Here is a 14069-nt window from a genome sequence, read left to right as displayed (position 1 = left end):
GTGATAATACCAATTTCAGGAAGTATAACCAGAGGAAAGCTATTGTCAGGTCACGGGATGTTTCATTACATCATTTTTTTTCCCTAAACAAAAGTCTGAAAACAAGGATGTGTTATTTAGTTTGTATTTGGAGGAAAATGATATGCATTTAGTTATACAAAAAAATGTAAAACAAAAATGGATATTATTGGGGTTGGGGTTGTAGCTCAGTGGTAGAGCACTCGCCTGGCAGGTGTGAGGCACTGGGTTTGATCCTCAGCACCATATAAAAATAAATAAATAAATAAATAAATAAATAAATAAATAAATGTGTCATACTCATCTACAACTAAAAATATTTGTAAAAAAATGGATATTATTGGGCTGGAGTTGTAGCTCAGTGGTAGAGCACTTGCCTAGCATGTTTGAGGCACTGGGTTCAATTCTCAGCATGGCATATAAATAAGTAAAATAAAGGAAAAATTGACAACTAAAATTTTTTTTTAAAGTATATGTTGAATAGTAATTAGACATTCAAAATTTACTTTAAATGTGGCTAAAATACCTTTTAAATACTTTAATCTCTGCAAGAATTTTAAACAGTGCACAAATGTCTAATAGGATTTTTCTAATGGTCACATCAAATGTTTATAAGTATAAAAAAATCTTTTATGGCAACAATGCTATTAGTAAGTTAACTTAAATGGTATGTCAACTATGAGGAATTCTTACATTCCTAGTTAGCATGTTATAGAAGATGGTTGTCCCAGGAGTTCTCACTGGAAGGTGATCCTGTGAGATTTCAAAAACAAACAAACAAAAAAAAACAACAACAACAACAAAAAAAAACAAAAAACAAAGAAAATTGAAAGAGCAGTATATAAACAATATCATATGGGTTAAGTTTAATTTAGTTTTTACCAAATTTATCAAATTATTCAATATTACTAATATATGTATTCAGAAAATGTGGATAACACCAAGTTATTTATTCTAAGGGGGTGAATTATATGGTTAGGAAGTTACCTACCCACCTTTTCTTCTCATTTCCTTTTCTATAATACACACACACACACACACAAATTGTGTTTGGTATATGTATGGTCAAGGGTCAGCATTCAAGGAAGAAAAACACTGTTTATCTAACTTTATTTCTTAAGCGCAAACATATTTCTGAAATTTTTGGGTCAAATGAAGAACTTAAATTTAATCAGCATTAAATTACTAAATATTTTAAATTGGCAATTTCTATAGTATCAGAAATGAGAAGGCAGATACCAGAATTAGGAAATTTTAGAGGTGAACTAAAATGGAAGAAAGAGAGGCGTAACCAATTTACTTATATATTCACATAAGGATCATGAGTAAAGAGAGCATAAAAGAAGCAGGAGGAGGAAAGATAAAGGAAAGAGGGAGGAAATAATAAAAATGTTTCTTAGTATATCCTACAGAAAACAGAACCGACAAAAGGTAAATCTATATTTAAACTAAATTCTGAAGTCCACTGAGGTGGCATCTAGCTTGAGGGGGGATGAATCCCTCAGGATGACAAGCACTGCATTCAGTCTTGGCTTTCTTCTTCCTCAGATGTATCTGAGGTGCTGGAAGACTCAAGTAAGTCTGCACTCATGCCCTGAAGGCCAGGACCTCCCCAGTGCTGGTAATGATTTCTCTGTGTAAGGTGACTTGTGAGGAACCAAAGCATGTGACTGTCAAACATGTCAGGATCGTCAGGATCGTACAAGTTATCTATATCTCTTTTCTGCTTGTTCTGCTTAAGCACATTCTTTAACCCAGTAAGCTCAGTGGAGGCTGCAGCTGTGGGTGCCCAGATCTTGGCATCGTGGTCCAGGCCACAAGTTGCCATCACAGGTAGGTGAGGATGGGCTTCAAGATAATTGACCGTACCTTTCTTGTCTCCCACCATGAACTGAATGATCTGGCAAGATGCTTTCTCCCAGAGAAAGATGTGTCCACAATCACTACCGCTCATCACAAACTCACTTCTGGGGCCATAGAAATTGACACCTTTCACTGTGGCATCATTTCTGTGGCCCTTATATCTCTTAACATAGTGAGCTCCATCACTGTCAGAGGAGTTGAAGAGGTAAATATCTTCATCACTGTAGCTGGCTAGGAGCTCTGTGCCATCATGGTTGTACACAAGACTGGTGATACTTGTTTTGAAATCACAGGTGAGCATGTGATGAGGAACGAATTTCTTAAGTACTCCATTGTTCTCATTCTCATCAATTTTTCTTCGGTCATAAATCCTTACAAACTGATCTCGTCCACCCACTGCAAACTGGTAGGTATTGCTGGGATTCACAGAGATTGAATATAGTCCCACTTTCTTCTCCTTCTCTTTTGTTACCACCACTTTTGAAGCTGGCTGCCCTTGTCTGAGATCAATGGTATAAACAATGGCATCTTCACCTGAACTTAAGAACTTAAAAGGGGAGTCTGGCTCCAGGGCCAACTTGTGAGAAGCTCCCTTATGTTTGGCCACACACTTACTGTTCTTCCCACATGTTGGAGCCAATAGTTCTGCCACCCGTACCTGGCCATCACGGGAACACGTAGCGAGGATGGAATCACCACAATTAGGAAGGAAATTAGCCTGGAAGACATTACTTTTGTGGCCACTCTCAAAGTCCAGTACTGGCCGCTTCCCTATCCAATCCCACACGATCACCCGTAGGTCATCACTACCAGTAGCCAACCAGGTGCCACGTTGATTAAAATGCACAGTGTTCACACAACCTAAATGGCCCTCAAGGCCATATTGGAAGCTGAAACGCTGCACAAAGATTCTTGACTCACAGGCCTCATATATAAAACGAGCACTGGAACCCAGCTGCCGCTCCCTGAGTGCAGTAAGGACTTGCCAGTGAGGTCGCGGGAGGGCAGATGTCTCTGAAGTCACCCATTGCTCCAGGGCCTGATCCTCATCCTCATGGTTGTTCTCCCGGTACTGCGCACATACCTGAAGCTGTTGTCGTTCTTCATCTTCCTCCTCGGTCTCCTCCTCTTCCTCTAGGTGGTGATGGTACAGGCTTTCCTCACTGCTGACGAAATGGTGAAAGTCCTCCTCAGTGTGAAAATCGACAGTGTCGCTTGAACTTTCTGGGTCTGTTCCTTCACCTGTGTGGACATGGGTAAGGACATCGCCATCTCCAGTCAATTCCGCCATCAATTTTGGGGCCTCCTTTTCGACCTCTGAACAGGTATCTCTCCCCGCCTCTGAGCCAGACATCTCCTCAGAGACACCAAACAGGCTTTTATTTTCTAAGTTTGGTGAGGCAGTTGGGCTGCTCTTGGGATCAGATATTTTGAAGGATGTTTCTAGTGGTTGGCTGGAATGAGGAAAAGCGGACTGCTAGGGCATAAGGGAAGGAGGCAGGCAACCCTAAACGGAACGGAAAGCCTAGCGGCAACAAAATTCCAACCGCTAGGCTGAAGGAAAACCGGAAATATCTGCCTGAGGCAGTTACAGGATGGTGGCCGATGAAGTTCAGAAGGCTTCGTACCTTATAATCTCTCGCGGTATCTTTTCTTCCAGGCCCACAAGGTGGTAGCTGGCAACCAGTTATTTCTACTCAGCTGCAGAACTATCAGCGAAAGTGATCTTCCTTAAGCAAAAATGTTTGCCTGAGCCTGTCATTGCTTGCGTTTGAAGATCATGTGCTGTGTGAAATGAAGATAAAGGGAAGGACTGAAAAAGGTTAGCTAAATGCCACATGGCTAGTGACTTCCTTACATAAAAGAAATATTTTAAGAACTAGGCAGTGGCACAAGCTTTTAATCCCCGGGGCTCGGGCAGCTGAGGCAGGAGGATCTCAAGTTCAAAGCGGGCCTCCGCAATTTATCAAGATCCTGGTTCAAAATGAAGATAAGAAGAGCTGGAGGTCATAGCTCAGTGGTTGGTCGCCCTTAGATTCAATCCCCCGGTACCAAAGAGGCAGGGGAATATCTTAAACAATTCAAAAATTCAAATAGCTTGAGGGAAACCTCGAAGACTTAACTGCCAGAATTGATATATGACTATCAAATAAAATACAGGATGCCCAGTTAATTGCATTTCAGGTAAATAATAAATGCTTTTCTTCTAGTATCAGTAGATGTGAAATATCACAATAGACATACTTCCTCTAAAATTTTATTCATTATTTATCTGAAATTGAAATTACACTTGGTGCCCAGAATTATTTATTAAATCTGACAGTTTCCCTTTGTGAGAAATTTACTCCCTCACTGTAATCAAGGCTGAAATAAGCTGGTCTCTCTCTCTGAGAGAGAGAGAGAGAGAGAGAGAGAGAGAGAGAGAGAGAGAGACATGCAGACACACACAATACCTTTATTTTTTTGATTTATTTTTATGTGATGCTGAGAGTTGAACCCAGTGCTTCACATGTGCCAGGCGAGTACTCTATCACTGAGCCACAACCGCAGCCCTCAGCTGGTCAATTTAAAGTGGACATTGAGATGAATGACTATTTTAACAATTTAAGATAGAAGTATGCCCTTTTTTTCTTTTTTGATCAGAGACTCCATATATTTATTTGGAGTTAAATCAATCAAAGATAATTAGGGAATGCCAACTTAATTTTATGAAAAAATTTCTGTGATGTTATAGTGCTACCTAAATATGGGCTGTATCTCTTAAAATATCTTAGAGACTTCTTTGGGGCCCTTTAGGAAAACAGCTTTGGGGAGGCAGCTAATTGGCATTGCTGCATTGACTTCAGAGCTTCTCTGAATTATCTAATGTGATGTGAGTACATTTTCTAAGGCCTACAGTAAACTGCTGACTAAGAATGCCAGAATGAGGAAAATAAGGTTTTCCTTAAAGTAATTGCAAGATAAAATGCAAAATTGATTAAATATATAGTGTAAAGTCTTGTGAAGAAAAAAGATGGCTTCAAGGCTAATATTAATGGAAAGATACATGAAAGAATATTCATGGCAACTTGTAAAGAATTGCACAGTAGCCTGAGAACTACGTGAAAGCCCAACATGAGTAATGTGGATAAATGAATTAGCATATATTCCTATAATTAATAATGTGCAGAAGTGAGAATGATTGTTTTAAATTTGAATACATCAACATGGATGAATCTTAAAAACACAATGATGAGTGATAACACAATGACAGGATAGTCTATAATTTTATTTTTATTTAAGTCTGTAAGGTTTTCTTATGAAATAAAACTATTTGAACAGGCAAGGAAATAATTGACTCACAATTTAGAATAATCCTTATAGGGGAGGAAGAGTTTGAAATCTAGAAAAGAAACTTCAAAAATTCTTGGTAATATTTATACCTTCCTATAATGTATTGTTATTTTATTATCTGTTGCAAGGCATATACATTTATATTCTCTTTATATGTATTATATATTGCACAATAGTTTTTAAAAATAGATATTGTTCATTAACACGGGGTTCTGCTCAGCTGTGGATCACAAAAACTAGAAAACTTAGTGTATCAAGTTCTAATATGCTTATAGTGATAATGTGCAGCAGAGGAAACCTTATTAATTGGCTTTGAATATGTCTTATCACATTGTAAATTCAGTTTCAGTGTGTTAGAGGATGAATCAGATACTATGGTATCAATATACCTTTTAAAAGCTTGTGCATGAAACAAGCTTTGACTATGAATTGGCTGTTCATTGAAATTTGGCTTTATATCTAACTGAGCAATATGGTGTATTTCCATTCCCACTGAGTCATTCATTCATTCACCACACAATTTATTTAGGGCTTCTATGTGTCATGTACTTTTTAAAATATTGATAATACAGTGGTGAGTGAAAGCATCACCCCGATCACTCATGGAATATATAACATAGTGGAGAGAAGAGATAATAGACAAATTAATAGACTAGATTAAGCAGATATAATATTATGGAGAAAAATAGGTGGATATAGGGTATAGGCTGTTATTTTAGGCAGTACACTTAGGGAAAGTCTGCTCTGTAGTGTAACATTTAAGTAGTGGGCTAAGTTAAAAGAGCTGGATCATCAAATATCTAAGACAAGAGTATTCCCTATAAAGTGGCATTGAGTGCAAAATTTTTGAAATAGTAGTATAATATGAGTGTTGGTAGGACTTCAGAGAGGCTGCATTGCAGCATTCCAAGTAAGCACTGTGGAGAGTGGCAGGCAATGGGATTAGAAAAAGCCACAGCCAACTAAACAGAGTCTTGTTGGTTATCGTAGGAATTTGGAATTTATTTTATTCTAAGCATGCTAGGAAACCTTTGGAAGCCTGTGAACAGGGGAATGCATTATGTGCCTTACATTTTAAAAGGATGACAGTGGTTGCTGTTTGGAGAATAGCATGGGGTGGGAAGAGAGTGCAGGAGTACTAAACTATTGCTCTAACTCAAATGAGAAAGAGTTTAAATTTGGTTTGAAATGGTGCAGGTGGTGAAAATTAGTTTTGGAATATATTTTGAAAGTGGAAACAATAGCATTTGCTGATGGGTTGAATATGAGTTTCAGGTGAATTAGTTAGCCTACAGACAAGAAACACAAACCAGTTGGGTAATTTGAAGCAGTTCAACCAGTGGGCTTCCACAAAGGTGAGAGCAGACTGTAGGGAAATCACAAGGTAAAGATTTGGACTTACATGTTATTGTGAACAGAAAGGCATTATACCCTTAACCCTAAATGTATGGCCAAAAGAAATTAGTTATGAAAAATATGAGGCAGGGAATTGGGAAGAATCGGTCATGAAATTAGCCATCCCTTCATGTCCCCATAAGGAAGAGATCAGGAAAATAAATCCCTCAAATGTATTCTCCCTACTCTCTGTTTTTCTGCAAGTCCTTCCCATCAAATCATGAAAAGAAGGAAGGAGAAGGAATCTGAATAGGAGTTATAAACTAACTAACTTTTGGGGAATAGATAGGCGTGAATGACAACTCCTAATTATTTGCTAGACTCTGTGGGTGGATGGTAGTGCTATTTACTAGGAGGGCTAGAGATGGAGATGGGGAATCAAGAATTCTATTTTATTTTTATCAAGTATAAAAATATCCACTAAACATTGAGAAAATAGAGGCATTGATTTAGCAATTGGATACATATACCTGGAGTTTACAGGAAAGATAAACAATATAGATATAAATTTGGCAGTCCTTAACCACTAGTAATAAAAGAGATCACCTACTGAGTGAATATACAGTGAGAAGAACAAGATCTTGAACTGGACACTGGAAACTTCAATATTATTTTAAAAATAAAAGGAGAAAATAACCCATATGGAACAGAATGAGTGGCCAGGTGTAAAGGAGAAAACACAAGACTATGATGCAAATGTCAAAACTACTTCAAAAAGGAAGAACTTATCAATTGTGCAAAATATTGCTGATAAATTAAGGTAGGGCTTGAGAAATGACTGTTGCATTTGGTAACAGTGAGGTAACCACTGACTTGTTGGAACTCTTTATAGAACTTATGAGAACAAATACTTGGCCAAGGAAGTTTGGGGAGAGAAAAGAGAGAGAAGACGTGAAAACAGTGAGTAGAGACAACTCTGTTTTTTTCTTGGCTCTTTTTAGGTATACATGACAGTAGAATCCATTTTGATATGATTATTAAAGCATGGAATATATCTTATTTTAATTCAGTTCCCAGTACTTCCCTTTTCTCTCCCTTCTCCCCAGCCTCTGCTTCCTTCCCTCTCCTCTTCGGACATTTCTGCCATTTACCCATAGTTATTTTTTTAAATTAATTCCTTATGGATGTACACAATGGTGAGATTCACTGTGGTATTTTAAAAATGTACATAAGCAAGTTATGTCAGATTAATTCCACTGTCTTTTCTTATCTAGTCCTCTCTCCTTGTCGTTCATTCCCCTTTGTCTACTCCACTGATCTTTTTCTCTTCTCTCTCCCTATTATTGTGGATTAGCTTCCACATATCATAGAAAACATTTGAACTTTGGCCTTTTGGGTCTGGCTTATTTCACTTAGCATGAAATAATCTCCAGATTTATCCATTTACTAACAAATATCAAAGTCATTCTTCATGGCTGAATAATACTCCATTGTGTATATAAACCATGTTTTCTTTATCTATTCATCTGTTGAAGGGTACCTAGGTTGGCTCCATAGCTTAGCTATTGTGAATTGAGCTGCTATAAACAGTGATGTGACCGTGTCACTGTAGTATGCTGATTTAAATCCTTTGGATATATACTGAGGAGTGGAATAACTAGGTCAAATGGTGGTTCCATTCCAAGTTTTCTGAGGAATCTCCATACTGCTTTCCAGAGTGGTTGCACCAATTTACCAACAATGTATGAGTATACCTTTCCCCCACATCCTTGCCAACATTTATTGTTTCTTGATAATTGCCATTCTGACTGGAGTGAGATGAAACTCTTATAAGGAGTTTTGCTGCAAAAAGAAGAAAATGGGAGTAATAGCAAGGGGAAATGAGGTTAAGAGATTTTTTTAGTTAATTTATGGTTATGTTATATGCTAATTATAGTTATTTAGTAGTGAGTGGTAAAAGTAATGCATTGGAGATGGTAGAAGTTTCTTTTTTATTGATTTTTTTAAAATAAATGACAGTGGAATGCACTACAATTCTCTTTTTAATTTATTTTTTAGTTTTAGGTGGACACAATATTTTTATTTTATTTTTATGTGGTGTTGAGGATCGAACCCAGCTCCCTGTGCATGCCAGGTGAGCATGCTCCCGCTTGAGCCACATCCCCAGTCCAGCATTACAATTCATATTACACTTATACAGCACAATTTTTCATATCTCTGGTTGTATATAAAGTATGTTGACACCAATTTGTGTCTTCATACATGTACTTTGGATAATGATGACCATCACATTCCACCATCCTTGCTAATCCCCTGTCCCCTAACTTTTCCTCCCATCCCTCTGCACTATCTGGAATTCATCTATTCCTCCCATGCTCCCCCTCCCTACCCCACTATGAATCAGCCTCCTTTTATCAGAGAAAACATCCAGCATTTGTTTTCTTGGGATTGGCTAACTTCACTTAGCATTATCTTCTCCAACCCCATCCATTTACCTGCAAATGCCATGGTTTTATTCTCTGTTATTGCTGAGTAATATTCCATTGTGTATATATGCCACATTTTTTATCCATTCATCCACTGAAGGGCATCTAGGTTGGCTCCATAGTTTAGCTATTGTGAATTGTGCTGCTGTAAACATTGATGTGGCTGTTTCCCTGTAGTATGCTGTTTTTAAGTCTTTGGGGTATAACCAAGGACAGGGATAGCTGGGTCAAAAGGTGGTTCCATTCCCAGATTTCCAAGGAATCTCCATACTGCTTTCCATATTGGCTGCACCAATTTGTAGTCCCACCAGCAGTGTTTGAGTGTACCTTTTTCTCCACATCCTTGCCAACACTTATTGTTGTTTGTCTTCATAAAAGCTGTCATTCTGACTGGAGTGAGATGATATCTTAGAGTAGTTTTGATTTGCATTTCTCTAATTGCTAGAAATGATGTACATTTTTTTCATATATTTGTTGATTGATTGCATATCCTCTTCTGAGAAGTGTCTATTCAGGTCCTTAGCCCATTTGTTGATTGGGTTATTTGCTATTTTGGTGCTTAACTTTTTTTTTAATATTCATTTTATTTTATTTTTTTTAGTTGTAGTTGAACACGATACCTTTATTTTATTTATTTCTTTTTATGTGGTTCTGAGGATTGAACCCTGGGCCTCGCACATGCTAAGCGAGTACTCCACCACTGAGCCACAACCCCAGCCCTTGGTACTTAACTTTTTGAGTTCTTTTTAAACCCTGGAGATTAGTGCTCTATCTGATGTGTGAGGGGTGAAAATTTGCTCCCAGGATGTAGGATGTAGGCTATTTACCTCACATATTGTTTCTTTTCCTGAGAAGAAACTTTTTAGCTTGATTCCATCCTATTTATTGATTCTTGATTTTAATTCTTGTGCCACAGGAGTCTTATTAAGGAAGTTGGGGCCTAATCTGACATGATGAAGATTAGGGCTTACTTTTTCTTCTATTAGACAGAGAGTCTCTATTAGACATAGAGTCCCTTGATCCACTTTGAGTTTTGTGCATGGTGAGAGATAGGGGTTTAATTTCATTTTGTTGCATATGGATTTCCAGTTTTCCCAGTACCATTTGTTGAAGAGGCTATCCTTTCTCCAATGCATGTTTTTGTCACCTTTGTCTAATATAAGATAATTATAGTTTTGTGGGTTAGCCTCTGTGATGGTAGAAGTTTCATGAGGAAAGTATCAAATAGGTGAGGGAGGATAGGATTCAATACACAGGTGGATGACTTATAATAGGAGAGGAGACAAAATATTTGGCACAGAGAAAGGTAGATTGTTAGATTTAATGTAGAAGATATTATGTAGAAGATATTTATTCTCTTCTCATTGCTTTTATCCCTGAAGCTAAGGAATGAAATCAGCTATGAATGAAGAGGATTAAAACTGTGCTGAAACTTGGTGGCAGATGAAGGTTTTGAACAACCAAATCAGAATTGGAGCATAAATCCAATAGGGGAATGAAATCCATTGCCAGGGAGCAGAGAGGGTCTAATTGTGGTTTCATGCCATAAAAATAAAGCAAGATAGCATTTTTACTTGTCTTTCTCTAAACATTTCAGATGCTTAAGTACAGGAATAGAGTAGGCAAATTGCCTGGTTCAAGTAAATTCCGAATTATTTTGCTAGTTGAGAATGGCAGAGTTGGGGAGCAAAGGAACTTAATAGAGTCTACATAATAATGTTATTTATAATAATTAACCAGGAATTTAGCTAGATTAAAAGGTAATTAGGAACATAGGAAGGTGAAGACAGCAAATGCTATCATGTCAGCACATTAGAGATCCTAGAAGAGTCAAAGTTTGCTGTGCTCAGCAAGTATGATCAACTAGAGAGGAACTGGAGTTCCCTTTGTTTTACTACCTTGTGGCTTATACGTGTATATGAATCTTAGAAGAACAGGATGATCCAGAACACTGACATCTGTACTCAAGATATTAAAGCAAAGACAGTTTGATTAAAGGACTAAAGATGTTCACTCTAAAGTATTGCTCAATGATAAGTTTAATTTATCCAGTAGCTATTTCCTTAATTTAAGGGAAACTTCCTATTCTAGGGGGGATATTTTTTTAGAAGAAACATTCCAGTACCATTTGACTATCATGGGACATTACTATAACTATTCCTGAAGACCAGCAGTATGGTAGCCAGATTCTGAAAATGTCAAAGAAAAGAAAAAAGCTTTCCCATTGCTTCAGTGGGTTTATGGATTCAAAATGCTATTTTAACTCTTTCATGTAATAGGATTGTTTTATATTCTGCCTTTAGGGAAAAAACACACAGGCAAAGGAGATAGACTTGTAAACCAGTAAATATATTACAAAATTAAATGCATACTAAGATTAGTAGAAAAATTCCTATGAAGATTTCATGAGATATTGAGAAGACTTATACTTAAGTTTGCTTTCTAGATTTTAGAAGCAACTATTGAAACTTCTAGGAACCCCATGAACTTCAGACTGTTATTCAGAATCAAAAGAGATAAAAAGCAAAATTATCACTCTTTTAGAAAAAAATTCCATCATAATAAATTAAAATAGAAAATGTATACTAATGGAATTATCAACAGAGGATCCTGTGAAAGAAGGTTGGGAAGACAATATTTTGGGATAATTTTAGTCTGAAGATTGGTTTCCAGGAAAAATATTCGAACATAACATTGAAGCAACGGTAAGAGAGTACGCCACAGCCACCTAACATGAATTTTCTTCTGGGCCCATGAGTGTGCTTGCCCACGCCTCTCTGGCTCATCCTTTTTCTGCTTCAGTCCCTCTTCTGTGTGGGATTCAGCAAGGTGAGAAGCAAATGAAGGTTATCACATAGTCTGTGGGACAGGAGGGAGGAGAGAGCATGGCACATTGTAGATAATGAAAAGTCAAAGTTTGAGCTAAAGTAAGTTCATGACATGTCATGCTTTATTGCAGCATTTCTTAAACTTTTTGATGTCAGACCCTTTTACACTCTTAAAAATTATTGAAAATCCTAAATAATACCTTATTTGAATTATATATGTTGATTTTTGCCATATCAGAAATTAAAACCAAGGAATATTTAGGTATTAATTTTTTAAAAATTAACCCATTACATGTCAACATAAATAATATATTTTATGAAAGATAATTGCTTTTTCCTAAACAAAACAAATTTAATGAGGAGACAGGCATTGTTTTGCAATTTTGCATATTTTTATTGTCTAGTTTAATAGAAGACATCTGGATTCTCACATTTGCTTCTTTATGCAATCTGTTGCAACATCACACATTATGCAGTATCTGGAAAATCTGACTGTAAAAGAATGGGATTTGAAAAAAAAAGCAAGTAACATTTTAGGATTATTATGAAAATAATTTTGACCCTGTAGGCCCACTAGAAAAGTTTCAGAGACCTCCCTGCAAAGATCTCCAAACATACTTTGAGAACTGCTACTTTGTTTTAAAAGTATACAGAGAAGTTGACTGTAACTAGTAGATAATGCATAACTACTTAAATAATTTAGGCATAGACTTGCCTACCCAGATTTGAATTTTATAATTATTGCTCTCAGTGTAGGAAACAAATTGGAAAGAAGCAAGGCTGTGTGATTGGAAACTAAATAAATTTGAAAAATGTATCACATTCTACATGGAATAATTGTGCTTACAAGCACATACATAATGCTGATGATATTTTGTTTTGTGTCTTGTTTCTTTTATTCAAGAGTAAGTTACTTTAGGGGCTGGGGGATATAGCTCAGTGGTAGAGTGCTTGCCTAGCATTTGTGAGCCACTTGTTTTGATTCTCAGTACCACATAAAAATAAGCAAATGAAAATAAAATTATTGTGTCCATGTACAACTAAAAATATATGTATATATATTTTTTTAAAAAAACAGTAAGTTACTGTAAAGCAAGTACTTTTTTTTCCAGTATGGGGGATCAAATCCAGGGCAAGTGCTCTACCATCTTATACCCTCATCTCAAGCAGATACTTCTTTTTAATTCATCTCTCTAGCTATGGCTTTGATAGAGTGTACAGAGTACTTACTAAGTAAAGATTTCTTGAAAATAAATGAAAGAACCAATGAAGTGACTATCAGAATAGTGCTGAAAAATGATGATATTGTCCTAAATTTAATGGCAGTGGCAACACCGAGGAGTAAATGCATGATATATATTGAAATCACTCTTATCTGACAGGAAATGCCATTGACCTACTTATTAGATAAGGGCTATGAAGGAAAAGAGAAGGAATACCATCATAGTAACCATCTGTTTATGGCATCTGGTCCTAATTCGTGGAGTATAGAAGGGACAGAATGGAGTGGAGTTTGAAAAGGTGATTTCTGGGTTTATTTTGAATATGATGAATTGTAGGTGCTTGTGGGACTTAAACCTCTCCTAGCACCTTAGGCTTTAAAGTTACACAAGTGTCTTATCTAATTCAGTATATTTTAATATTTGTTTTCAAACCTTTACTATTTTAGCATTTGTTTTTTATATATTTGATGTTTTGGTGTTTATTTTTTTATTTTTTTTTAAAGATAGAGTGAGAGAGGGAGGGAGAGAGAGAGAGAGAGAGAGAGAGAGAATTTTTAATATTTATTTTTTAGTTCTCGGTGGACACAACATCTTTGTATGTGGTGCTGAGGATCGAACCCGGGCCGCACGCATGCCAGGCGAGCGCGCTACCGCTTGAGCCACATCCCCAGCCCTGGTGTTTATTTTTAATGTCTTACTATTTTAAATATTTAATCAGAATTCTGGATTTCTGCTGGCCTATATTTCTGGTTCTATCAGTGAATGCTGATCTACACCATCCAATTGGGATTAATTTCGCTGTTGCACGGTGGAGGTTATTTTGTTTTCAGATTCACTATAACGTACTTCCCAATTCCATCCAGAATGTGGGAAAGTGAATTAGCCATACATGTGTAATAGAAAGTAGGAAACCCAGCATTTGACATATCTTGCACACACACATCCACCAAATATCCTGTCACCATCTTCCTACTTCACAAATC

At 36.8% G+C, this 14069-nt stretch overlaps 1 protein-coding gene across 1 annotated transcript; it reads right to left on the bottom strand.

The window, feature by feature from the left end:
- Window positions 1-1540: 1540 nt before the first annotated feature.
- Window positions 1541-3235, bottom strand: LOC107144158 (DDB1- and CUL4-associated factor 8-like). The gene has a single exon (XM_048796492.1). It carries the CDS (start codon window positions 3233-3235, stop codon window positions 1541-1543), a length of 1695 nt encoding a protein of 564 aa, XP_048652449.1.
- Window positions 3236-14069: the final 10834 nt, after the last annotated feature.

The sequence above is a fragment of the Marmota marmota genome, unplaced genomic scaffold, assembly GCF_001458135.2.
Source record: "Marmota marmota marmota unplaced genomic scaffold, marMar, whole genome shotgun sequence".
Classification (NCBI taxonomy): Eukaryota; Metazoa; Chordata; class Mammalia; order Rodentia; family Sciuridae; genus Marmota; species Marmota marmota.
The sequence above is the reverse complement of the archived record's forward strand: the minus strand, read 5'-3'. Positions and strand labels throughout refer to the sequence as shown.